Source organism: Melospiza melodia, chromosome 18 (assembly GCF_035770615.1).
Source record: "Melospiza melodia melodia isolate bMelMel2 chromosome 18, bMelMel2.pri, whole genome shotgun sequence".
NCBI classification, from domain to species: domain Eukaryota; kingdom Metazoa; phylum Chordata; class Aves; order Passeriformes; family Passerellidae; genus Melospiza; species Melospiza melodia.
The window spans coordinates 7,620,332-7,646,505 of NC_086211.1; the positions used below are offsets into that span (position 1 = coordinate 7,620,332).

The 26,174-nt window shown below is 41.4% G+C and overlaps 2 protein-coding genes across 5 annotated transcripts in view; one reads left to right on the plus strand and one right to left on the minus strand.

Annotated features, from left to right (window-relative positions):
* Positions 1-20,687, minus strand: part of LOC134426688 (acyl-coenzyme A synthetase ACSM4, mitochondrial-like) — a 32,835-nt gene extending 12,148 nt beyond the window's left edge. The window contains exon 1 of one of the 3 annotated variants that reach the window (XM_063171902.1): positions 20,611-20,687. The gene's annotated coding sequence lies outside the window, so the exon portion shown is untranslated. Of the gene's footprint in view, positions 1-1,976; positions 2,058-3,135; positions 3,289-20,610 lie in introns of those variants that run through there. The other 2 variants (XM_063171901.1, XM_063171904.1) reach the window with 2 other exon arrangements.
* PDILT (protein disulfide isomerase like, testis expressed) lies at positions 1-24,456 on the plus strand. Of its 2 annotated transcripts, none has more exons than XM_063171913.1 (11): positions 1-287; positions 8,107-8,313; positions 11,203-11,336; positions 13,074-13,211; positions 13,792-13,902; positions 14,876-15,001; positions 15,922-16,119; positions 17,379-17,499; positions 18,865-19,046; positions 21,438-21,527; positions 24,192-24,456. In XM_063171913.1, exons 1-11 carry the CDS (start codon positions 89-91, stop codon positions 24,237-24,239), a joined length of 1,554 nt encoding a protein of 517 aa, XP_063027983.1. In that variant the 5' UTR covers positions 1-88; the 3' UTR covers positions 24,240-24,456. The 2 variants fall into 2 exon arrangements, with proteins under 2 accessions (XP_063027983.1, XP_063027982.1); XM_063171912.1 differs by lacking the exon at positions 24,192-24,456 and adding an exon at positions 23,276-23,476.
* The last annotated feature ends 1,718 nt before the right edge of the window (positions 24,457-26,174 follow it).

The window sequence follows — 26,174 nt, forward strand, 5'->3', positions numbered from 1 at the left end:
ACAGCTGCAGACATTTGAGCAGCAAACCCTACTGCTTAATGCTCCTTTGCTTCTTTCTTTCTCAGCATCTGGATAAAGGCAGGACAAGATGAAGACACATCAATTTTCCCTTCTTCTATTGTTGTTTCTCACAGGCTTCCTGGCAGCAGAGAGCATAAGCCCAAATGAAGCAAAGCTAAAGCAAACCAAGCTTCCCAAAATAAAGAAGGAGAACCACGTCCTCTTGCTGAAAAAGAGCAACTTTGACAGAGCATTGAAGGAAACCAAATACCTCCTGGTGAAGTTCTGTGAGTATCAATTTCCCCTCTCTCACCCTGGTGGCTCTGCAGAGAGTGACTGATGTTGGGGCACTCAAGAATGCTTGTTTTACCATTGCTTTGTCCCCTAGTAGTCCTTGTTTGTTTTGGTTTCCTCTATGTATCTATTTCTGATCATAACTACAGTAATTTATTCTTTTTTGGGGTGGTTAAGTACCAGTCTGCTGCATAAGACAGTGCTGAGTTGGCATTCTTTGCTTCCACTGCCTAATTTTGCAAGTGTGTGTTTCACAGCAGTGATGGGTAAAACATATTAAAAAAAAAAAACCCAACAAAACAAAAGTTAATCAGAGAGTGCTTTTCTCCCTCTTGCAATTTCATCAGCACTTTGTATGAGATTTTTTGGATGGCATCTCTCCTCTGTGAGCATTTGGGCTTCAGGGATTGTCTTTTTACAATATTTTGATATCTGTAGTTACATTATATTGTTCCTTTTCCCTGAAAGGACCACTTGATTAGGTAGAGGCAGGTTTGTGGTCCTTCTTTTAGGTTCATGTTCATTCCTCCTGGAGGACAAAACTGGTGGGGTTTTTGAATAACTAACCTTGTTATAAGGTCTGGCCATCAAATACATTGCAAAGGCAAAAGCCAAGAGGCAGATCCTTGTGATGTTACCCATCTAAAAGTTCAGATGCTGCCCCAAACAGGGATCTGCCCTGGCCAGCAGCTTGCTGCTAGCAGAAACCCTTTGATCAGCAAAAGGCAGCAAAATCTTAATTTCTTTTGCTTGGGCTTGACCTTGTTCTGCTGAGCCAAACTCCCTGAGCTCAGTGCACACATACCTTAACCTGAAATTACACAAACACTTGCCAACCAGACCCCCTTTGGCAGCAGGTGTCAGACACAGGCACAAACTGAACCCCCAAACTGTTTCATATTTGAAAGGGATATTCAAAATTAAGGCAATATCCTAATTTTGCAGAAGTGCATCTAATTTGGTCTTTTGCATCACTACCAAATGAGAATTTTACTGCTGATATATAATTATAATAAAGTAAAATATAATAGTAATGTATATTATATTATATTATATTATATTATATTATATTATATTATATTATATTATATTATATTATATTATATTATATTATATTATATTATATTATATTATATTATATTATATTATATTATATTATATTATATTATATATAATAGCAACAATAACATGTTATATAGAATAGAATGTTTAATTTTAATATTAATATATATTATTATATACCGTATAATACTATAGCAACAGACAATAAAACTGATAATAACATAAATAAAGAATATAATGAATACAATAAAGATAATAATAATAGTGATGTAGTGTAGGTCAACTTGAAATGAAAGCACTTGTATTTTCAACAACAAAATCTAAAATACACTAACAGACTCAGGAAACTGGAAATATGTTTGGATCATGCCAAATATTTCATTAATCCTGAAAGAAGGTTGTAAAACTTCAAGTGTTTTTAATCTTTCAGAATAATCAATTTAGAAAATTATTTTAAAAATAGTGTTTTAAATTTTTAGATACTTCTGAAAGTGTTGAAATTTTGGAAGATTTTGTTTACTAATTGTGGAGGATTTAAAGCTATTTGCCAAATTCAATCTGCAGTTGTGTACTGTTTTATTTCTCAGAAGATGCATCATTTTGGTGGAAAAATAACTTACCAGAAAAAACCCTTAGTCATTCTGTATTCTGTATTGTAAGAGCTGCCTCAAAGCACAGTATCCAAGTGACCAGGTCAGAGGAGAGTTTGTAAACAAACTTTCTTGGTACTGGCAGAGATTATCAACAGGGAGTTATTGCAACACCCTTCAGGATTGCAACCAAGTATGAGCAGAAAACAGACATGAAAGAATTCAGAAAGAGACAGGAGATAGAGGAAGAATTGTTCAGGGACTTGGGCACTCCAAGGATGTGGGGCTCTATCCCAGGCTTCCTTGCCCCTCTTCAGAGCAGTCTTGGACCTCTCTGATCTCACCCCTGGCTTCTTCAGGAGGGAAGGACAAACAGACTTTTCCCTTCCCCACCACATCTTCCAAAACCAGAGATGAGGCTCTGCTCCCCAAACACCTCGCTCCAGTGATCCTCATCACTCTGGTTTGGATCAAAGGCCTTACTGAAAACTCCTGGATTGCCTTTCCCCCACAGCCATAAAGGCATCCACAGTCCCTGGGCAGAATGATGGAGTCACTCCCAGGAGTGATGAGCTCCACAGCACTGATCCATGATCTGGGAATCACTGGCCTCAATCTCTGTGGCTCCCTTTGGGGACATGCCACTGAACAGCCTCTGGGGCAGTGACAAACTGTCCTGCAGTGGGACACTGCCCTGGGTGTAGGAAACCTGACTCCACAATGCTGAGTGAGCTGATTCCTTTGCTGTAATAATTGCATTGCCACAGCACAAGGAGACTAAAGATGGGACCTGCACAGAAAAGCCATAAAGACCATATCTTTTATATGCTACTTCTAAAAGTCTATCTAAATAAACAACCTGTGTTAACAAGGAACTATTAAAGAAACTTTGGTAATGTGAGAGAAAACAATATTGCCCAGATCACCCAGGAAATCTGTGAGGCTGCCAGGAATCAGCTTCAGAAACCCAGAATGAATGTGAGACCTGAGCTCTTTTTCTCCCTGACTCATTAGAGATCACAGAGACAGAGAGTGGGAAGGAATCCCAGGCTTCCCAGAAGACAGGATTTCTTCTGGTGCTGCACCAACACCAGAAAAATTTGAGCTACAAACTTTCATTCAAGGCTGTGCCTTAGATCACCTCTCAATGATAAGAAAACCTTTCCCTGTTGCATTGTTATTTACTTACCAATCCCACTGTATTTGTCAGGTGAGGTCGGTTTTGACGTTTTCTACCCAGTGACTCCCAACCCTTTTAGTACCTGTCAGTTCCACCCTGACAGTGTCCCAGGTCTGCCTTCCTTCAGGAAGGGTTGCTATAAATACATGCTGACTTTCAGCCAGGCAATGCATGGATCCCTCTGGAGCTGGGCAAAGTGCACAGGGCAAGTGCTGAGTGTGAAAACAAAGCATTGACCCAGAAACCCGGCGCTCTTCCTCTCTCCTCCTATCTGTTCTGTGCACCAAAACATGTCTGAAAACCAGGCAAGCATCACCCAGCAGTGTGTGAGTCCTGCCCAGCACCTCATCTCAGCCCTCCATTGAAAGTGCTCTGCTGCTGCAGGCTGTGGCATCTCCCAATCCACACTGAACTGATCTAAATTCCACACAAATGCTCCTGAGCATAGAGAACTCAGAGCACTTGTCACCAGCAGAAGGTAAACCTCAGATCAGTGCTGCCTGCATGGGAGAGTTTCAGTGTTTACACTGCACACTGCCTGAATAGAAGTCTCTCTGTTGACTTTCACTGCAGAGAAAAGCAAATAAGCACCATAAAAAAGTCTCAATCACTCTAACAAATATGCCTATCACAGAGAGAATAAAGTTTGTATACTTGCCAAAAGCACAGCCTTCAGAGCACATGTTAACACCATTTCCCCCAAGTTATCAGAAGAATTCATGGAAAGACACAGACCCAAGTGAATGCTTGATTCCACAGGCTTCTGAGAATGCCTGCTGCTGTTCTTTCCAGTGAAAAGTTTTCAGATCCTAGATAAACATGGGGATAACCTAAAGACAAGCACACAAGTGGTGCAGACATTGTGCTGCTGCTTTGTGTGCTAAGCACACTCCCATTTATGAGAAGGTGATGTTTACCTTTCCTGGCAGAACATTTGTACATCTAGTGAGACACTGGGTCAGCAACAGTACTCCTGCAACCTGGGACTGAGATAATGACATTTAATAGGCAAGATGAAGGTTACTCTTGAAGACAAACATCTCCTTTTTAAGGCACAAAAGCTGAAGGTGATGTTATTAAGAAGAAATTGCAGTTACCTGCAGCAGAATTACTTACTAGCATGGGTCCCTCATGGAGGTGTCTCTCACATGGTTATTTTAATGAATGCTTGCACTAACCCAGATTGAGAATAAACCCTGATGTTTACATAGAAGGAAATCTCAAATGAACTGCAAACCTTAGTTAAGAAGTAGAGAGGTCAGCACAGGAGGTTATGGCTGTATCTCACTCTGGAAGAACAGGAGAATTCAAGGTCACAGAAGCAAGCTTGCAACTGCAGCAAGATTAACATCCTTCTACTCTGATAGGTTAAGCATGAATCTATCCTTCATCTCAAGACTCTTCTACAGAGAAATTTATATATGTGTAGTGCAACTGTAAAAGCAGCCTGTACAGATGAGAAATGGGACTGCTGAAAGGGTTTTGTGACCATGTCAGAAAAGAACAGCCAGGAAATCAGTATCTGGCAGGACAACAGGCACATTCACAATGTCTGCTGCAATCCCTAAACCACCAGTTCAGACAGAATAATGAGATTGGAGGACACCAGCAACGAGCTAAAGGAAAATTAACTCATTGTGCTTCTATGTACACCCATTTCAAGAATTCTTTAGGGTCATTAAATGCATTCATGTGTCAGCAAAAGATTTGTCTGTCCACATTTCAATATATTTTAGCTCAGTAAACTGCACCATGAAAAAGAAGTAGCAGCTTACTCAGGTTGTCAATGCACTGAAGAGAGAAGAGTCAAAACACAGGATTTCTGGTTCTCCTCCCACTTTCAATTTCCAAACCCTTACTTTATCTTTGTTTTTATTTACAAAACTACTGATATGGAAACATTCTCATTAACAGCATGTTAATACAATGCTGTTCTTGAGCTGACAGCCTTTGAAGGGCCTCTGGCTCCTGGCAGCTGTGGCACAGCACACTGGTTTACACAGGTGTCCCGCCACCCACACTGCCTTCCCTGGTGACCTTGTCACAGCTCTGCTGCCTCCTCTCCGTGTCTGCTTTGTTCCCTGCTGATGCTCCTCGAGTTGGGAGCCTGTGATGCCACCTTAGCCCCAGCAGCTGCTTCCTCATCCCACGGCCTGAAGTGATCGGTGTCAATAAAAGTCTAAACCAGAGAAAGCCAAACAAAACTCAAGAAAAGGCTCCAAAGAAAAGGAGTGATGATTTCCTGCAACACTCAAACGACTTGAAAGATAAAGCACCTGGGAGGCAAACAGAGAATGAGTGGAATGAAAAGGAATTGATGGAGAGCTGAAGAGGAGTCTAATCACTCCGGAAAGCAGGGGAAAGGTGCACGATGGATGTTTCCACATGATTTCTGGGTAGTCAAGGAAACAGTTTTTATCTGTCTGTTCTCTCACTGAACTTGTGTCTCACAGTTAGCAGGTTAATGGCACTTAAAGTTCTCCTGTCTCTGACTGCAGGAGTCCTGCACTTCTCCCAGGTGCAGCACAGAGCTGCCAACTCTAGCAACTCTCATTATCTGACATGCTGCTTACATTCTAGTTAGCTGCAACTCTGACTACTCAGGCCATTCAGTGAAAAGAGATCACTAGCATCCTAAAATATCTGTTTGGAATAAAAATATTTCAGAGAAAAATGGATCCTACGCCCTCTTCCCCCCAGACAATCAACCTAAATGTCTAATGTCTAAGTGTAATATTTCTTTTATGTTAGTAAAATTTCAGACTCTCTCTATAGAGTTCACCAACAGTTTCTTCTGCCCCTTCTTATTTCACGGTGCAAAAAGCATTTCAGCTTCCACTTTCCCAGCTGTGGTAAAACAGCTGTGCAACCTCAGGTTATTGGGAAAAAAAAATCATTGTACTGAAATTGCCTCTGGTGTAAAACACTGACCTAGAATTAGCAGAAAGCTGCTGGATCCTGGTTTGCTATGGGGGTTACTGCTCCAACTCCACTCTGTCCAGGGCCACACACCCTCCCTGTGGGAGAGCCCAGAGACTGTTCTGGGCCAGCCCTGCCACCTGCAGTCTCTGTGTATCAGCACTCTCAAACTGCACTGCAAGTACTCCATGTCTTATTGAATAGCCCACCTTTGCAGTCATTTTCTGCAAAAATACTTCACAAAGGCTCAACACTCAGTGTCCCTAGAAGCAGCAGCATTTTTATAGGGTAGACATGCAATTTCTTACACTGACAGGTCATAATTGCAGGTTTTCTGCTGTTGTCTCTACAGCATATTCAGGTACAACTGGAGATACTTTTCCTCCCCTTTTTTTAGTGCTAGGAGATAACAAATTACAATCCTGCTGAGGGAAAGGTTCACAAGACCATTTTTATCAAATGGAAATAGAAAATTAAAGTTTGGGTAAAATTTCTTTGAAAAATCATAATAAGCTTATTTGATGAAACACTAATTTTAGAAGCAATTAGAACACAACTTGGGCTTGGACTGCTGTCTTCAGGCTTATTTACTTTATTTAGAGAAGCACCTTCTCTCCATCACATGGTGTCTGAGTATCCCCTGAGCAGACTCCAAGTTTTGTTCTAGTAACAGGAACCTTCTGGCATATTAGCAGCTGGAGCAGCTCTGCCAGTGCAGGGTTCTGTGAGCCTCTGCCAAGATGGGTCTGTCTGTGACTGGATGTGGAAGGGCCTGGCACTATCCCTTCAATATTTGGAGAAAATAGCATTATTTGATGCTAATCTTCACATTGCTGCAACAGTCAGGTGGAAGAAAATGACTGATGGCTGGGATTCAGAGCAAGGATAATGATGAATAATGCAAGGAATGTAACTCAGCACTGAGTTAGAATATGGATTTGTCTTTCATGTATTAGAACTCTTACAGAAATGCCCATTTACTTTTTGGTTATAACCACACTGGGCAATGTCTTCACAAGGTATGTTCTAGGGAAGTGCATCTGCTATTTTGTGAAAGAACAAAAGACAGTTGTTTTGTTACATTTATGTAACAAAACAGCTTTGGTGTTTGTGTATGTGCTTGTGCAGTTATATATCTGAACATGTGTATACACAAAAACACCCCTATATACACAAAAGAACAAACAATTTTGTGAAACCAAGTTTAACTGCATGTTCTTCATCTTTTCCTATTTGCAAAGTATATTGAAGAAACAAAAAATTTTATGTGCATAATCTAAAGAAATATGTTTTTTCTTTATAATAAAAAAAAATAATAAGACAGAGTATCTCAATTTCAATCAAAATTTGGGTTTTTCATCCCAAATTGCAAAAATACAAAGCTCCAGGCCTTTATCTGTTACTTGTCTTGGAATGCAGAGCAGTCTGTGTGCCTGGTTTCTTTCTCTTGCCCTTTATTAATGTTAATGTAACTTTACAGCTCCAGTGCCAGCCTAGGACGTCCCCTCTCCTTCCACCAAAGACACAGCTGCCATGTGAGCTGGAGAGGGGCTGGCACACAGGACAGCATGAGGAATACCTGTCCTTTCAAACATGTATTTGTGAAAAATGTTTCAAACACCTTTCAAACACCACACTCTGCTCCTCTCTTTCCCTCCTCCATCTCTCATCTGGTAAAGTGCTTTCTGCATTACAAAAGCTTGCCTCAGTGAAGTGCTGATCACAGAGTCCTAATGTGAGCAATATTTAACTCTATCCTTCACCTCTGTTAAACTCCTAGCTAGCATAGTCAGTCAAATTACTTTTTAATTGCTCCACATATTTTCCCAACAGAAGAATATTGAAATGTTGCTGGTTGTTCAAGGTGGTTGGTTCAAGGACATATGGAGTAGTGAAAAACCCGCATCAATACAAAGAAAGTAAATATAATCCCTCATTTACTTCTGAGTCATAGAAGACCTTATTCAAACCCTCCAGCTACCACTTGACACAACAGCCTCCACTAGAAAGCTTCACACTGTGGCTTATGTAACCCATTTGCTTTTGATTGGCTTTTTCCAGATGTTACTTTATCTCAGTCTTCTCAGAATTTATCTGAAGAATTTGCTGAGGCTGCACGACAGCTTAAAAAAGAAGCTCCAAGAATCCAGTTTGGCAAAATTGATGTGACACACCAACATGACTTGAGAAAAGAATTTAATATTCAAGCCTTTCCTACTGTGAAATTTTTTGTGAATGGCAGCAGGGAAGATCCCATAGAATGCAAAGGTAAACTGTCTCATGCACTGATAAGATAATGATCTGTAATGACAGGGTGTACCCATCTATTACCCTGCTGAGAAGAAAAATATAGATGCTCAGATAAAAATACACAAGGTGGGAAGCTGGTTTTGCCCATGGTGTTAAATATGCAATTGCTTCTGTACCAATACAGGAACTTGAATCTGAATTCATCTTCCAAGGGCATAACTGAGTATCTTCTCTCTATTAAGTTCACACAGTCCAATTAATTACTGGTTTTCTTCCACCAAGTACAGAATCACCCCAACAAGACAACGGACTCCCAGTTATTACAATAAACATTAATGACTTATGCCAAACAAGAACTGGGTCCCCAAACTGCTCCGTTACTCTGCTGGTCCACTACAATTCCCATGGGCAGTGTGCCTACAGAAAGAAGCTGGAGCAACACTTCATCTAACAAAGAACTGGGAATTCACTGGGTCCTTAACATACAGATCCACTTCCTAAGCTAAGGAAAATAATTTTGCCATATAGCCATCAGAGGGAGCTCATATGTGGCTTAGAATAAAACATGGAATAATTTGAAGTATTTTACAGAAAGTTATTAAGCAAAGGCAACCACAGACTTGAGCAATCCCAGAAATCCAGGTCTTATTAAACATTTTTGTTCACTTTGAGTACATACAAGAAAGGTTATGCTTTTCATAAAATGATGAACTTTTACAGAGGTGATAAAAATTGCTTGACTTGGCCAAGCACCTGTTGGTGTACTCTGAGCACATACAGGTGAGTCACAAGTTTAATACAACAAACAAAAAAAGGAACTCAAAGTTTGCCTCCTGAACTTGTACACAACCCAGTGCTAAGATATCTTTAACTGCTGAGCCCCCAGTGGCTCCTGCTGAAACCAGATCTCAGTATTTTTAGCAACTTGCTCCTCCTTGCTATTGGATTTCTCACCAAGTGCCCAGCACCCAGGCTTGTGCAAACAGCAGCCTCTGCACAAATGCCACTGAGAGCGTGATGTGCCACTCTGAACCTGTATTAGAGGTGCTTGAAAGCAAAACCCCCACCTGCAGCCTCTGAGTACATCTACAGCATTGACAAGAAAACCTCTCTTAAACTGGTGAACCTGGCAGGTTTTCTGGTGTGAAACAGTGAGAACAGAGAATTGTAACACACACACACACAGTTGCCCTGCAGCAGAGCTGCTATTTCAGGCACACTTTCTAGCAAGATGCAGGAACTGGGAAACTGGCTGCTGCTCTGTGCTTTTTCCAAGGCAGACAGCACCAATCATTTGGAGCACATGTGCCACCAACAATGGCTTAAATTACATTTTGTTCACTGGTAAATGCTTATGTGCAACACTGAGTAAAACATGTTTTACACAGTAAAACAAAAATGTACATGTTTGGCTTTTTAGCCCCTGAGCACTGGCAACTGGAAATGTGCACTGGCCACCCAGTGACTTCTCATACAGGACTTGGTACAAACTTCATGGCACAAAAAACCTGCAGACCTCGCTTAAATAAATTAATAAATTAAACTCTTTATGGAAGATGGAATTTTTGAATGGTGTCCCTGGCAATGGACATAACATGAAAGCCAAATTCTAGGCTTTGTGAAATCATCAGTTACAACTGCAAGGTCAGAAATTGGCCAGCCCACAGGCTGAGTAAAGGAACTGAATAGAAAGATTAACCACACAGAAAATATGCTTAGGGGCTACAGCACTGACACGAGTGACAAGACCTTGATTCTGCCTTTGGACAGCAGAAGTGAAGCACGATGTGGCCACTAGATACTGCTCTGCACTTTGTTCTGCAGCCTGTATACTCCAGAGCAGATGACTGCCTGCTTCACTTAAAAAAAAGGAAGTATTTTAAACTAGTTGCAGTGCTGTCTGCTGCAAAATTGTGGCAGTAAAAGAGTCTGACTCAATTTTGGTCTTGTCAGACTGCTAAAATGCACAGTAGCAGGACTTGCATCTCTGATAATCCACTTGTACCATACATCTTGACTCTAACACTTAACTTTTTCTTTTTAATGTATGATTTTAATTAACCCTTACTCTGGTGCAACAAGCCTGTCTGTCATACAGAGATGAAAGGGCTAAGATTTTAATGGCCTGAGCCTCAGTTTGTTACCTCAAATTCCTCTGAAAACACGATAGCTTAAAAATGTAATTTTTAAAGAGACTCAATATTTTAAAACTTCTGAAAGCTTAGGACAATTTACCAAATAAACAGACTGACTATAATCTCAGTAAAACTGGTAGTAGTAATTTGGAAGCCAAAAGATGGAACAATCCAGAACTAAATGACAACTTTGACACTTCAGCTTTGTTTCTTATGTCTAAACTGAAGTGATGCTATGGGCCCACAGAGGAATTTTAGCACGTCTCTGTGCCTATCAGATCCCTCCTGCAGCATCAAAGGAACAATTTTGGCACCTAATGTAATTGAACAAACAGTTCAATAAAATCTGCAATTGGTTTGAAGTCATTCTGGATTAAACCTTAGGTCGATAGCACTTTATAGCTCACTGTGATTTTGGGACACATGAAATCTTGCAGGACAGGTTTCCTACCTGTCTGAATTTCCACATCTCTCCTCTCCACGTGTGATTAATCATTTAACTGGACATAAAACCATTTGCAGAGGTCTCAGAAAAAGCTGTGCTGATCCATTCTTGGTCTTCTAGAGTCACAATAGTTTAAATGGTGGCCAGAACCTGAGGCTGAACTTGGATACCTCAAACCCCCCTCAGTCAGCTTGGACCTCAGTCCTAAGGAGCCCAAGTCCATTTGTATTCAGCATCCCTCTGCACCTCCACTGCCTCTGTTCTGATTGCACAGAAATTTCTGCCATTCATTTTGATTTTCATTTTAACTCTCTTTTCCTTCCACAGGAGTCAGAAAAGCCTCAGCCTTTATTACGTGGGTAAAAAGAAGAACAGGACCTAGCACTGTTTTAATCAACTCTACTGATCAGGCTGAAGCCATCATAAAAGCTGGTGATTTAGCAGTGATTGGCTTCTTTAGGGTAATTATCTGGAAAACTCAAAAGGCTGGTTCTGTTCCAGCTTTGGGATACACTGCTTGCTATCACCACCAGAGCCCACACATCCAAAAGACCAAGAACTCACCAGAAAAATGCAGACCCTCGGTTTGTCTACATTTGAAAAAATTAACAGTCTCTATCTATTTTTTCACACTTTTAGACAAGCAGAGGCAGAAATTAGGAAATCTTACACCACAGCACATTTCCTTAACCAGTACCTGGGCACAGAGACCCTGAGATCTGCTTCTGAGAGCAGGGTGCTCCAGCAGTGTCTGCACAGCCCTGGCTGGTCACAGCAGCGTTTCCTGCATCCTCAGAGAAAGGCTTTCTGCCAAACTCCCCCAAATTTTCCTGATGTGAAGAAGGCCAAATCTGCATTGATGGGAAGTCAGAAAATATTACCACTGTGTATGATCCAACACATGTAGTCCTTTCTCAAGCAAATTCTACCAATTTCCAGAGCAGAATAAGGTTCTTAGGATTTGGGCTGAATGCTAGTGATCAGCAGTCAATAGAAATGCTGTCAGAGTGAGTAAAATAGAAACAGCTTTTCCCTGCTTTTTCAATGTGTCCTTGAGATCTTTAATATCTGGAAATTCAATCAAGGATTTTCTCTAACTAAAGAGACTTTTATTCTGTTATCTCTCTGCCTAGTTAAAGCACAATGTCTGGACTCATACCTGAACTGATAATATCCCAAATGTGCTGGCTACAGCAGATAGTCCAAGTTCTGTGGATATGGAAAACAGGATTCAATACCAAATTGCCCCATAGTAACAAAGCTGGTGAGCACATGGAACATAGCAGGACAAACTGTGAAGATGCTCAGTGCCCAGAATTTTGCTTTGCAGCAATCTGCTTGCAGCCTTTTAGGAAGGAAGGGAGGCAGTTTTCCAGCACTGGGGGAAATTGAGAAGCTCTTTTTATCACAGTGATGCCAAAGAGTTCCCTGAACCACCCTGATAGCAGATATTGCCTGTAGATGTGTTTGACTGGACACTGGCTTTGCTCAGGGCTGAAATGACAACAGATGAGCATGAGCTAGGGCATGTCAGAAATTTAATGGGTAAAAACCAACAAAACAGTGTCCAAGGAAATTAGGAGCCGTATTTGGGCTTCTATTACTCACAGATTGCTCACAAATATGAGTGCCAGGATGTGTTGGAAGGTCTCAGCATACAAATTACTATTCATCTAGCATGAAATAATTGATTAAATCAAATCTGGAAGTGCTGTTGCCTTTCATCCTGCTTATTTACTATTAGTTTGAGGGTGGACAGCACAGTGACTGCTTGACAGATGCAGAAGTCAAGGTCCCTGCCTTGAAGAGCACTCAGTGAAAAGCCCCAGATGTGCCAGCCAGCTCCTCTAGAGAGCAGAGAGCCCTCCTGTCACCCCTCACCTCCTGCCAGCTGTGCGGGGCAGCAGCTGCACCATCCCTCCAGGCTCTGCAGAGGGTGGCAGTGCCAGGGGAGGGCAGGGAGGACAGAGGGGACCCCTCACCATCCCTGCTGACCCAGGCCAGCCAGCACAAGCTGTGTCTCAGCACTCCTAGGACCCCACTTAGAGGTAATCCTGGGAAGCCTTATCCACTTTACAATTACACTTGGCTCTTTACTTCACAAGGTTTTAGGGGCCTGCTTCACCTGGAGCTCTGACTCCTACACATCTTGGCAGGATGTAGGGTAAAGTCTTAATAAATACTCTTTCTGGGACTAGGAACTTCACAGTGACAGTGTGGAAGTTTTCTGTGAGACAGCCAGAGATGTGCCAGAGATGCCTTTTGGGATGACAGCCAGTGAGGAGGTCTGTGCCAACTACGGTGTCCAAAGGAACTCTCTCGTTGTGTTTAAGGAGGTAGGAGTACAAAAGTCTAGCAGGTAAGGTGTGGTGACAGCTGTGGGCTCTGGAAAGGCAGTTTGGGAATTTTTCAGGTTATATATAAATTTTATGCTTAAGGATCTGGATATAAAAGCTTTACTTTCCAATCTGCATTCTAATCAACATTTGCTGCCAAAGTTCAGTGAGATTTGCAGACATTCACCTCTTTTTTTGTGTGTTGCTTTTGACCAGTAAATTTCTTCCAGTCCACAACAGAAGTGGCCAACAACAAAACCAAAACTACACAGAGTAGCAGCAATATTTAGACTAGGTAGTAGTCAGACCCATGATTTCCTGAGCAAGCATATCTCACAGATAATGTGTACAGATGTAGGAAAGATCTTTCAGTATGTCAACATTACTGAACAAATTAAAACTGTCAGCTGTACCTTGAATTTTAGCTGTAATCTTGTTCTGCAATCTAGCTGTGACATTCATCTTACAAGCTATGGAATTTCAGTTGCTGAGGATCATAAAACTCTCACTTTTAAAGCCTGTCATTTTGTTCCTATAGTTGATAAGGCCAACAACCTCACAAACTTCACTGTTTGTCCAGGGAAAACCTGTGCATAATGAAGTGCTTGAAGATGGTAGGCAGAGCAAACTGGGCCTGACAAGGATAATCAAAACCTTTACCTTGGATTTGGTAACTGAATATAACATTGAGGTACGTGCATTTCACTGTGTTAGCAAAAACTATGGGAGAAAGAAAGAAATGCATGCAGAAAGAGACCCAGAGAGCTACTCTGCACCTTAGGGAGTGAGAATTGTCTTTGCTCGCTTGACAAGGCCACTCTTAAACACATCTAAAAAATGTCAGCAGAACCCAGCCCTTGGTCTAACCCAGGCCAAATGATGCTTCTCTCTGGCAAGATGTATTTTCCTAGAGAAGATGAAGAGTGGCTGGTGGAACAGTGAGTTCTGAGCATGCAAACACCTCTCTCCTGTGGGGCCAACAACAAGGCTTGGGCTGCTTCTGCAGCAGAGAAGTGGGGTGGGAGGTTGGAAGGTCAGTCCCTAATCCTTGCTCCAAACACTCCACCCCAACACAGCCACAGGGAGCTCTGGGCCAGGGCAAGAAGGAAAGAAACCAGCAGAAATTGTTGCTAGTGTGGGTAGGAATGGAAAGACATGGAAATCCCTGCTTGCCTGGGGGACACCCCATTGCCTCTGATTGTAGGGTGGGCATGAGGAAAGGTGGTCCTGTGCAGGGAAGGAGATCCCAGCTGCTGATGCCACCTAGAAGGGAAGGGAGTGCCCAGCCAGGTCTTGCCCCACAGCTGCAGCAGCTGGGCCTCCCTGGGTAACACCACCTTTTACTTTCAGCATCAATTCTTCTCTGTGTTTTATACAGGAACTCAGACTAAAGATCACAGTCCCTTCAGACTGTAAAAATCTGTGAATAACTATGAGGTTTTTCCTGGAACAGAAAAAAACCCCCTCTTAGCAGCTGCTGATTCTTCTTACTATATCTGCTTTAAAACAATGAAACAAAATCCAATGGTTATGGAAATGACTGAGAACTGAGTTAAAAAGTAAAATTTGCAATAGCAGAGCCTAGGGATACTGATATGCTGAGCCTCTGATTCACTGTTCTGCCTACAAAGAGTGGAGCAGATGTTGAGTCTTTTGTTTCCCAGACATCTGTGAAGATTTTTGATGTCCCTGTTGAAAATCACATCCTGCTGTTCACCCCAATGAACTCGGAGACATTCAATGAGATTTACGAAAACTACCAGTCTGCTGCTGCACAATTCAGAGGAAAGGTTTGTAACTCTGAATCCAGATTTGCAAATGGGAATGCCAAAAGATCAGTGGAAAATCACTCACCGATATTACTGGTAAAAATACACTGCTGTCAGTCCATCTTCTAACGCTACCAACCATTTAAAAACAGTTTCATTAACAATTATCTGAATTTGTTAAGGACAAGCTGAAAGATAAACTTCACTTGGAAGTGATTTTTTTAAAATACAAAGACCACAAAGAGGAGCAGTAATTCCAGCTGCTCCAAATTAGCTTGTTTCAGATTTTACAAATATAATTTTCTGGGAGCATCTTCCAACCAAAGATAGTTTTAGCAAAATTCTGGTAATTTCTGGGTCCAACAGGAAATAACACAAGGATCTCAGAATATTGCCCAAAGAAAAGGCCAGAGCTCCAAAAGCTGTGGAATATTGCAAGGTGCAATATGCAGTTATAGGCAGTATACACAATACACAAGTACTTTGGTTTTCCATGGTGCTACTCCTGCTCCAGGTACATGATACACTGAAGAACAGTAATTCATCTTGTAGTAAAATATCACATATTGGTAAATCCATATAGATTACAGGTATTTCAGCTCTTCTGTCCTGTTAAGATTTATGAAGAAGAGTAATAAGCACTTTGGGGGGTAATTTAGAAGTGTTACTGAAAGATGTGATAGCAAAGCACTGCGAAGGGACAGAGGGAAAAGCTTCAGTACTTTTGGCTGCTTTAGCATTTGTTATTAACTAGGATCAAGGTGTAATAAAATCCACAGAGCTTTTGGGTTTTGGTCTGAGACCAAAAATGATCCAACACAGTTCCTTGAATTTAAGGTTAGACCCTTCCCCACTGCCAAGCTCCACAGTCCATTTCTCCATAATGGCTAAACCAAAGCTGGAAGGCCACACCAGGTGCATGATTCTCTCTTTATCACCAGATGCTGTTTGTTTTGGTGGATACTGATGAAGCAAGGAATGGACGGATTTTTGAGTATTTCCGCATCAGGGACATCGATGTTCCTGCTGTGAGGATCCTCAATCTCACCAGCGAGGCCAGGTACAAAATGCCTGCAGATGAGGTGACTGTGGAGAACCTGAAAGACTTCTGCCAGAGCTACCTACATGGAAAAGCAAAGGTATGTCCTTTACTAATGAGACAGCTCTCCTCTGCACCAGCTAAAACACAGCAAAAACTTGGCAGAGCACCCCCTCTTTAAATTAGAACAGTGTCCTGTTGTGATCACTGGTTTATTAATCTACTGTCACCCTAATTCATTACTCTACCATCTACGGCTGTTGACAGAGCCTTCCTCTGTATTTAACAACTGAGGTGGACTACAAGTCCTCCAATGTAAATCTTGGATTGATCATTTATGTCCAATATTTAAACTGATGCCAGCTGTTTTATTTGAGTGGTTTAAAAAATCCCTATGCCTCTATCTTTCCAATACTATAATGGAGATATTTCCTTTCCCTTGCTGGGGAGAGATGCAAACAATCATTGCAACAGATTTTAAGGTTATAGGAAAATCCAGTAAATCAAAAAGTGATGGTTTCAGAGGGGATTAACATTTGGTATTTGTTTAAAGCAAGTTTAGCAAAGTGAATTTTCCCAGGGGGATTGTTCCCAATGGTAAATACAGCATTTGTTGCCATAATGAGGCATCATCACACTCATGTGAAAAATGCATTAAAATGCTGTGCTTATTCAGTGCTCCTCAGGGTGAGTTACAGGGAGACAAGATAAAGCAGTCTGAGAGCAGGCAGAATTTAAGAAATGTGAGTAGGTAGATCCTGTATTTAGTGTTGGAAGGCAGCAGAAGGATGGAAGCAGAGGGGATGTGGCCTCTTTCTTACCAAGATCTGCTTCCATGGGGCACATGTGCCTTTCTGTTACTGTGCCGTGGTGTTAAAGAAGAGAAATTCCCAGCTCCTGCTCTGTAAATTGTAGAAGTCATGTGGAGACCATGACTGATAGTGAAGGCAGAGATTTAAGCATCAATGAACACTTCCTGGTGTGTTTTACATCACTTTTGAAAGCCCACAACACATAAACTGTTCAGTAGTCCAGCTTCTGAACATTGGAACAGAATTCAGGATGAGGAATACAGCTGCGTTCCAAAAATCATTTTCAGACAGTCTGCTACAGAGTCTGTATTCAAGAGAGGGACAAATAGTTCTGAGCACCAACCACCCTGGGGTGTGAGATCCCAGCTCCTGCTCAAGGGAGAGAAGGTGGAACCATGGCTGACCAGGATGTAATGATAGAAAAGAGTTATCAGACAGCAACAGAGCACATTAGGTAATGTCCCATCAGACTCACATTAACTTGAGCCAGAGTACAGTTTCTCAATGTTCCCTGCACTTTCACAGCAATGTTTCTTTTTCTGCTTAGCAACATCTCCCTAGTGAAGAAATTCCGCAAGACTGGGACAAGATGCCTGTCAAAGTGCTTGTTGGGAAGAATTTCAACAGTGTCATCTTCAATAAGACCATGACTGTATTTGTTATGTTTTGTAAGTGTTGTCATTGAATTCAGATTTTAAACTGCTATAACATGATCAATTGGAAGGAAAAAAATCAAAGCTCATGCTTATATACCAAACTGACCTTTGCACTTTACAGAATCTGACCTCAATGAATTTTTAGTGTTTCTGGAAAGAATTGAAGAAAAATTTGTGTCAAATCTGTGGAAATGCTGTGATACCTTTGCTGACTTAGTGTTGCACTGAGTAGCACTGGATCTCTTCAGTAAATATTGGTCAAGGCCATATGAAATCTCTGTGTTGAAAGACAACAGGACACTGGAACATTGTGCTGTAGGATGGAAACGTGTTGCACAGCATGAGCCAGGCTGTCTTCCAAGGGCAGAGGGAGAGTTAACTGAGATTGTCTGCTTATAATGCTCTAGGATTAAATCCCAGATAGGAATTGTGGTTTAGGAAATTGGAACTCTTTTTTCCTTCTCTGTCTGCAAGGGATGTGGCTTCCTTACATGACTCTTTCCAGCAAGAAACCTCTGTCCTATCCTTGTACCAGCCAGCAGGGATTAGTTTGTGCCTCAGTAATTTCAGTAAAACAAACACACAACATTAACAGCAGTACAGACAACTAGCTGTACTGCCCTCAATTCCAGAAATTCCTAAAGGTAGGACATTCCTGCCACCCTCCTTGCTGGCTGCAGCTGCGTCACTCACACGAGTAATTTTTACATTTCAGTATCATGAACAAACTGAATGAGCTAAGCAAGAACTGAACCAAGTCCTCTGGAAATGAAAGGCAGGGAATGTACTGTATTCAGTCAAGTGCTCCTGAAATTTTAATTCTGTGGGAACCAAGTGTGAGCATTGTTATCCTGACTGAGCGACTGCAACTGTGTTGTGAGCTTTTTAAAGGGACACTGGGTTCTCAGCAGTTTGCTTTTCTGGTGACCTGCATCAGTGCAGTGCTGAGTCAAAACAGCACCATGACTCAAACTCCTCTTCCTAGAGCCAACATAGTGTAGTTTATTTATTAGCATAGCACAGTTCATTTTACTATGCAGGAGTATTTTGTAGTTCTGACAAGTATTTCAACACAGGAATGATGCAAGGCTTCAGGTGAGTTGCACTGGTTCTGTGGCACACCCCTCTAGCAAAGTCCAAGTTCTGTGTTTGTTACAGTCATAAGAGGCTACAGAGAGCTAAAGCAGCACTGCTATCAGAAATGTGTTAGTGAATAACTAGTTATCACCACATGGAAACGTGAAATTCATGAAGGGCAAATGGTTTCAAGCAGATATTTGCCACAAACCCTGCTAACCTGAAGGGCGAGGTAGGTCCCAGTGATTGCACCACCACATGCACTTCTGTGTCCTTATACTTTTATTCTTAAATTTACAGATGCCCCTTGGTCCCATGAGTGCAGAAAACTCCTGCCAGTCTGGGATAAGCTGGGAGAGCAATATGAGAGCCACAAAGACATAATGATTGCAAAGATTGATGTCACAGCAAACGACATCCTGGCCGTGGCTCTGGACCGCTACCCGTTCTTCACGCTCTTCCCTGCTGGGGCCCATCACCAGGTGAGAGGCTCTGGGGGAGATTGGGGAGGCTCAGCAAGCAGGGGGCTTGTGCACAGGTGTCACAAGGAGAAAGGAGTCCTGTCACTAGGAAAGATTTGGTCATTTCTGCTCAGCACTGGCTTCTGAGTAGGCATTGCTGCCAAGAACCAGAATTAGAGATGAAACCCTTCTACTGTCTCATCCTGTATATGAGGGAAACCCTTCTATTGTCTCATGTCAGGTATCATTTACTCCCTTGCACTACAAGTCCTCAGGGCCCCACGTCCTGCTGTTTAACCATCTCCAATCAGCCTGTTGGGTTCCGGCAACACTCTCAGCTTGGAGTGAATTTACAGACACCTCCCAATGACTGCAGTGCCTTTTTACTTCAAACCACGACAAGAGAAGTTCTCTCAAAGAACTGCTTGTGCCAGTTATTTCCAGAGCATGTATGATAAGTGTCTCTAAAATGTTGCTACTGCTCCTGTTATTTTCCTCCACATTTTCACAAAACCCAAATCAAAACCTTTCTTCTATACATTTAAGCCAGTAATTTTACTTTGTTCTGGTATCCCAGCCTCCACTGGTAATAAATATTTGTTGTCAAGACCAATGATTTTTGCAGTATGCTACCTAATCAATCAGCTGTGTTACACAATAATTAGAAAATGCTGCTGAAAGTGGAGGCAAAAGAAGTATTAAATAGCTACATTCTCCATCTATGTAGATTATCTAATTAAAAAGAAAATATTGCTGAAGTAAAAAAAAAGATACCACTATAATTAAGGCATTACTAAGCTTTTCATTTTTCTTCTTAGTAGTAAACTTAAATTAAATTCTAAGACATTTACCCATGTCCTCATTTAATCTCGGAGAGATATTCCTCTCAGATGTGCATGCACAACTTCTGATGGATTGAACTGCAGTCCTGCACACTTACACAATGTTTAGTCTTCTAGCAGAAAAGCAGAAACTCTTTAAATGCTCAAAATTAATGTCATTTTGCAAAAAAACCAAATACAAAAACAAAAAAGTAAACTGGTTTACTTTCATTAACTTTCATTAACTATTAAGAGATTGTGTCATAATTAAAAATACTCTGGAATTAAAGGGTATTTGAAATCTCAAGTACTTCCTTGTGCACCTTGCTTTTGCACTACTTCCCTCAAGTGCAGAGACTTCATCTTGTGCTTGGCTAGCAGTGCAGGTTCCTGCAGGTGTCTGTTTCTCTGGGTTAAGTGAGAAAAATAACTTTTACATACTCCCATGCACAGATTACTGCAATGAAAAGTGTTAACACTTATCCCCAGTAACCACTGCAGGAATCAGCTGCTTCTCTGGCTTTACAGATCTTCAGGCTCTGAGAAACTGCTGTTCCAGCCATCATCAAAGTTGATAAAATCAAGACTCAGCTGAGAATGTTAATTGCCTCTAGAGAAATAAAAAAATCTTTCTGAAGAAACTTAAACTTACAAACATTAAAACCATTAAAAAGTAGTTTCAAAGCTGCCACACTTTATATTAAAATTGAATGGAAATACCAAAATTTTAGTATATAAAAAATGTACCATTTTAGTGAACTCACCAGTGTGGAGGTTTTTTCATTGCAGTCCTTTGAACTCAAATCAGGTGTAAGAGTGGCCACTGTAAAGTAACACAACGTTATTGGCCTCAGTGGGAGTGAACTTAACCCAGCTGAGAATTGGTCTCCACCTATTTCTAAATATACTCAGATAACAGCAGACAATTCCCAGTGTCACTTACATGAACTTCTACAACTTTTTTCTAAAAAACTTGTGCAAAAACCCTTTGATACTTCCAGAGAGCAAAGGTTTTTTTGGTAGGAATCTTTAAAATACAATATGGTGCCTCGACACACTGAAACTACTTCTTTCATTAAACTTTCTCAGAAGAAAATCCTCAGGAAATCCTCAATTTAAGGTGCAGCATAAGAAAATTAATGTCACTGTTCATCTTCATCCTCTTCTTTCAAGCTGTGCAACAGTGCATTTCAAAACTATTCCAGAATTTGAATTTCCTTCAAAATCTTTGAACAGTTTTGAATAGCATGGCTGGACACTTAAAAGACTCTGCTCTTCAGAATATCTTGCCAATGTTTATTGTTAAGCACAAAAAAACCCCACTGATGTCAGTAGCTGGCAGGATCCCAAACTAATACCAGAAAATAATGGTTGTTTAGTATAAAAATCCTTTTCTTCTAAGGAAAATACACATTCTTCTTTACACTCAGTTTTCATATAATGTTGGAACCTGCTGTGCCTCTGTCCTTGCTTTCTTAACTGAGCACAAAATTCTAGAGTTTGGTCAGTCTAAAGAACCCAAATCCTCCACCCCATTTTGCCATTATTTCCAGAATTTTGTGTAGAGTTACATACTTTAATTCTTTTTCAGGAAGTGGCCTATACTGGGGAATACACACTGGAGGCATTCTCTGAATTCTTAGAAGAACAAAGAAAGAAGAAAGCAGAAGCAGGAGAGGAGGTAGGAATTTGACCCAGACCTGATCTGCTGCAAGCCAGGCAGGTTCCCAGCTATGAGACATCCCTGAGCTGGCTGCAGCCCATCACCCTGCTGGTCCCCTGTTTGTGCCAATTGAATCATGGTTGGTGCCATCCCAGCCCATCACCCTGCTGGTCCCTGTTTGTGCCAATGCTGGGGTGCTTCTGACCAGTTCATGGCTGGTTCCATCCCCACAGCAGGTGCAGGCATGTACCACAGCCTGGCAGGCACACACCCACTCACATCCCTGTTGCTGTCACACAAAGCCTCATCCCCAGTGCTGGTGTCATCCCTGAGTCACACAGCAGCCCTGGCAGCCAGCACAAAGGAGCCTGCACCCTGGCAGGTGTGCAGCAACACCTGCTCACCATTTTAGCTGGAAAAAAACAAAGCCACAGCTTTGTGTCAGAGTCAGAGCTGTTCAAATCCCCATTGCTCACCTCATTCTGCTACATTCAGTGCAGCTTCTCTTCCTCCTAAAACAAGGGCACAGCTGAGAGCACAGGATGTCCCTTCTCTGGGCAGTCTGGTTGTGACTGTTGCCAGTTCCTTGACCCTTTTTTCTGCACTGTAAATCAGAGCTGTCCCACAGCTGCCTGTTATTTAATCACAGCCCCTTCACTGCAAAAAGACGTGTGGTAAGTGAGCAGTGAGACTGAGCTCCACACAGAACTACAGGGAACAGGACAAATCCTGATGTGTAAATGGAGACACTGTCCACCCAGTGTAAGAATCCTGGGCCCTTTCTGCCCAGCATGAAGTGGGACCACAGGCTAGCAATTGTTATTAACACTCTTTTCAGCTGGTAGGAAAACTGGCTGTGGGTGGAGAAACAGTTTTAAGTTTGCAGACTGATTTCCAGCAGAGGCTTTGATTTTTCTCCTGCATTCAGTGCTTCAATATAATTATGTAGTTACTGCTGGAGAGAGATGACTGAACTAGTTCTGGGACACAGAAGGCTGCAGAGCAGGACCAGACACCCAACCACTGCAAAATTCTGCTTTCCAATACCCAAAGCCTACACCTGATGTCTGCCTCTTGCATGTTCCTTAGTGCTGTGTTTCAAGCAGATCTGTTGAGTTCTACACAGGCTTTTACATGCAATATTTGAGCTCCGTATATTCTGCTATCACTCCTCCATGCTTCATTTCCCATAAGAGAATAAATAAAAAAGTCAGCTTAGAAAATACCACTCAAAACCATGCTCTGTGTAGCAAAAGGGATAAGTAATTGGTATTTTCTCATCTGTTCACTTTTTCCACCCCTTCCTGACACCCACCACATTTTCCCAGAAGATTGCAATATTAGACCATTTGCAGTACAGTGCTTGATATGAACTTCCCTCTTTAAGTAATTCCTCATCCTCACCTCAGGGCTTTGACAAACACACAAACAAGATAAATAGGGGAGTTCCTTTTGAGATTGCCAAAGAAAGACAGTCTTGTGCCCATCAGCACACATAGTATTCTAAGTTCATATTAAATCTTCACACAAAGCTCCATCTAAGCTTTGCCATAAACCACTGAAAAGGTTTGAAAACAAAGTGCATTTTAGCAACAGCTGTACTACTTCTGACCTCATTAACAAGACCTCAAGTTCCTTGGTTGGAAAAGATGAAAATCTGCATTTCAACTAATCTTAAATTTTAAAATTTTTTATTAAGAATTACTAGAGTCTTTGTGAACATTTATAATAAGCAATTTTCTTCTTGCATTTCCTTTTTTAAAAAGGATCCTTCGGGAGCAATCAAAGAGGATTTCAGCCAAAAGGAAACTGTAATAACAGAGAAAGAACTTTAATAGTTCAGAGAAAGAGAAACATTCTCAGGATTGTGGGGAATCCTTCCTGGAAGGAGTTCAATGGAAGAATGACTCATCTCAAGTGAATACAGAGCTGAATAAAAAAATAAAAAGTAAAGAATTTAGTTTCCATGGCTTGTTATGTGTGACTTCTCTTCTGAATCCAATTCAACTCCTAGTTTTACTGGGATCAGTTCTCAGGGGTTCTTAAAATACTGTCAATTTTGCTTAAACAGTGGCTTTATTATTAAGAAAACTACTCTTCAGAAAGGTGTGTATGCCATGGCAAACAGACCAAGACATAAAACCACACTATTTTGCAGAACAAGATCTGCAGCAAGATTTCAACTGATTGCTCTCCAAAACAGCCCTCTTGTTTTCAAAGGGGATTAACTGCTCCCAAAAAGAAGGGTCTAACACTGCAAAAAGCATACCTAGAGTGATCTCCAGAAAATGTCATTGAAGCTAGGGGTTGAGCCCAAAGGGGCAGCAAGGAACAGTTCATTATTTTTTTATTATCAAGTAGTAAAAAATGCAGAAATAGAAACAAAATTTAATTCCAGTTAGAAAAATACCATGGCTAACACACAAAGTCACAAATATGACTCACATTCTAGTTATGTGAGGTCCCTTAACCACATGTTAAAGAAGGGATACAGGTGAAACTGCTGGACAATAGTAGTTTCTTCCTGCAAGGACCTGATAAAGCAGAAATTATTCTGAAAATTTGAAACCTTTTCTTACCCAATTAGGGAAGGAAGAACACATCAGAATTTCATTTTAGAAACAGGTGTTCAAAATCTCTGTTTCAAAATTGTTAATGCTAATAATCACTTTCTTATGTAAGCAGGGGGAAAATGGGGAAAACTTAGAAAAGGAAGGAACATCCATTTGAATGGAAGAATGCTCCATCACTGCAGTAAAGAATACAGCGCTGAGAGGAAGCGTGGAGAGCTCCTGACCCTCACCTGTCACACCAGACAGCAAGAGAGGGAAAGTTGTAAAGTGCTGGACCTCTTACATTTTCTGGTGGTTTGCTAAAAAGTGCAGGTCATGACAGGTGGCTTGTTTGCTATCCAAATGTAATTAAATAAGCACATTTTGAGATTAAAGGTGAATTATTAACTTCTTTACTCCACAGTTCTTGCAAATAAATAGGGCTCCACATGCAGCACACCTCAGGAGGCTGTCAGCTGGTCTCCACTGATGAGGAGGTAACAAGGAGACACACAAAGGAAAACAGTTTATGCTGATTCCCCATGGGCACAGTTTAATCTCTGCTGGGATTAATGTTCATTGGGACTGCAATTAAATTCACTTAAGTGGTGGAAGAGGATTCTTGTGGAAGCACATTCAGGGCTAGACCACCATTCCTATACATGGTCCACCTGGGTTTTGCAGGTCTTTGACCTGGTTCTGTGAGAAGTTTATTGACACTGTCTGGAATGAGTGAAGACCAGATTGACACCAGCAAGGGGGGCTATTTACAGATGTGAATGAGATGGGGCTGCTGCTGAAAGCGCCCCGAGCTGTTTATTTTTCAGCATCAGTCTCATTACATGATTATGACAATGGGAAGATGCCAGCAGCTCACATTCCAGGCAGCAGGCCAAAAAACTTAATGTTACAATTTACTTTATAAGCTTCTTGACCAGTCACACAAAGCAAAAGCACATTGACAGCAGTTCTATCCAACCACTATAAGCACAGATACCTTTGGTTAAACAATGCTTGCTTATTTTGAATACAATACCTGTTTGTAAGCCTTAAAACACAATGCACAGAGCTCCATTATTAAGCTTTAACCTTCCTAATAACTTGCTAGATAAACTTTCTGCAGCTTAGAGAGCTATTCTAGACAAGTGTTAATACACAGACCATTGTTCTATTTGTCCTTGCTTTTCTACAGTTTAAATACTTTTTCTGCTGACCTATCTCATGGCTTCTGCTTAGCTCTGCTCACAGTTCTGCTGTATCCGAGGCCTGCATCTTGCAGCTTTCCCAAAGCCCTCTAATTTAGTGGATTCCCACACAGATGGGCTCCACACACTCAGGTTTTCTGCCAGAAACATCACCTACATGGGGAGAAGGAGCTGAAAGCTTCACAGGAAAACTGCAGCTTAAAAGTCAGCTCTGTAGAGCTGAGAGATGGGAGCCACAGCCGAGTTATTGCCATCTGAAGAAAAATTCTTCTTTGAAGATGACAAGTAAAGTTTAATTCTCATGTTTCTAATACAGAGTAAAATTTTTATATAACTGCAATACAGCAGAAACCAAACCATACTGTCACTTAGTGGCAAAGACGGGATGGTTTAAAGAGTTCAAGCTGAGTTTGCTGTGGGTGGAAGCTCCAGCTGGACAGTTGGGTTGCAGCTGGCAGTAAGTTTCTCAGCACCCTTGTTAAGAGGACTTCATTTACAAATACCACAGAAACAATTATTTGACCACTGAGGTGTACCAAAACTGCCTCTCTGATACCCACTGAAGTCAGTTCTCCTCTGGATATCAAACACAAGTTCTCTGGGACACTCCCAGTGGGACCTTGGGCAAAGTAAACCTGACCACTGCTGGATATTGGGTTTAATTTGACTTTCATTTAACATTGGGCATTCATCAACACACAGAAGCCTTCATTTGATATCCTGGGAGATCAGATTAGGAAGAGAATGAGATGAACTGAATCCCAAAGAGAGGGAAGTGTCAGTGTGCTTTCCCTTTGCTGCTTGCAACATGATGAAATCTGAATGGCAAGCAGTGCCACCAGTATATTTTGAACAACTATTAAACACAGAAGCTATAATCTTTTAATTAGTTTCCCTCCAGAAAAATG

What these genes read in the sequence shown, in the direction of transcription:
- PDILT (XM_063171912.1), top strand. Translation starts at nt 89, where the DNA reads ATGAAGACACATCAATTTTCCCTTCTTCTATTGTTGTTTCTCACAGGC. An exon ending in ATACCTCCTGGTGAAGTTCT is followed by an intron (nt 288 to 8,106) that starts GTGAGTATCAAT and finishes GGCTTTTTCCAG; the next exon opens with ATGTTACTTTATCTCAGTCT. An exon ending in AAGCAGAAGCAGGAGAGGAG is followed by an intron (nt 21,528 to 23,275) that starts GTAGGAATTTGA and finishes TTTTTTAAAAAG; the next exon opens with GATCCTTCGGGAGCAATCAA.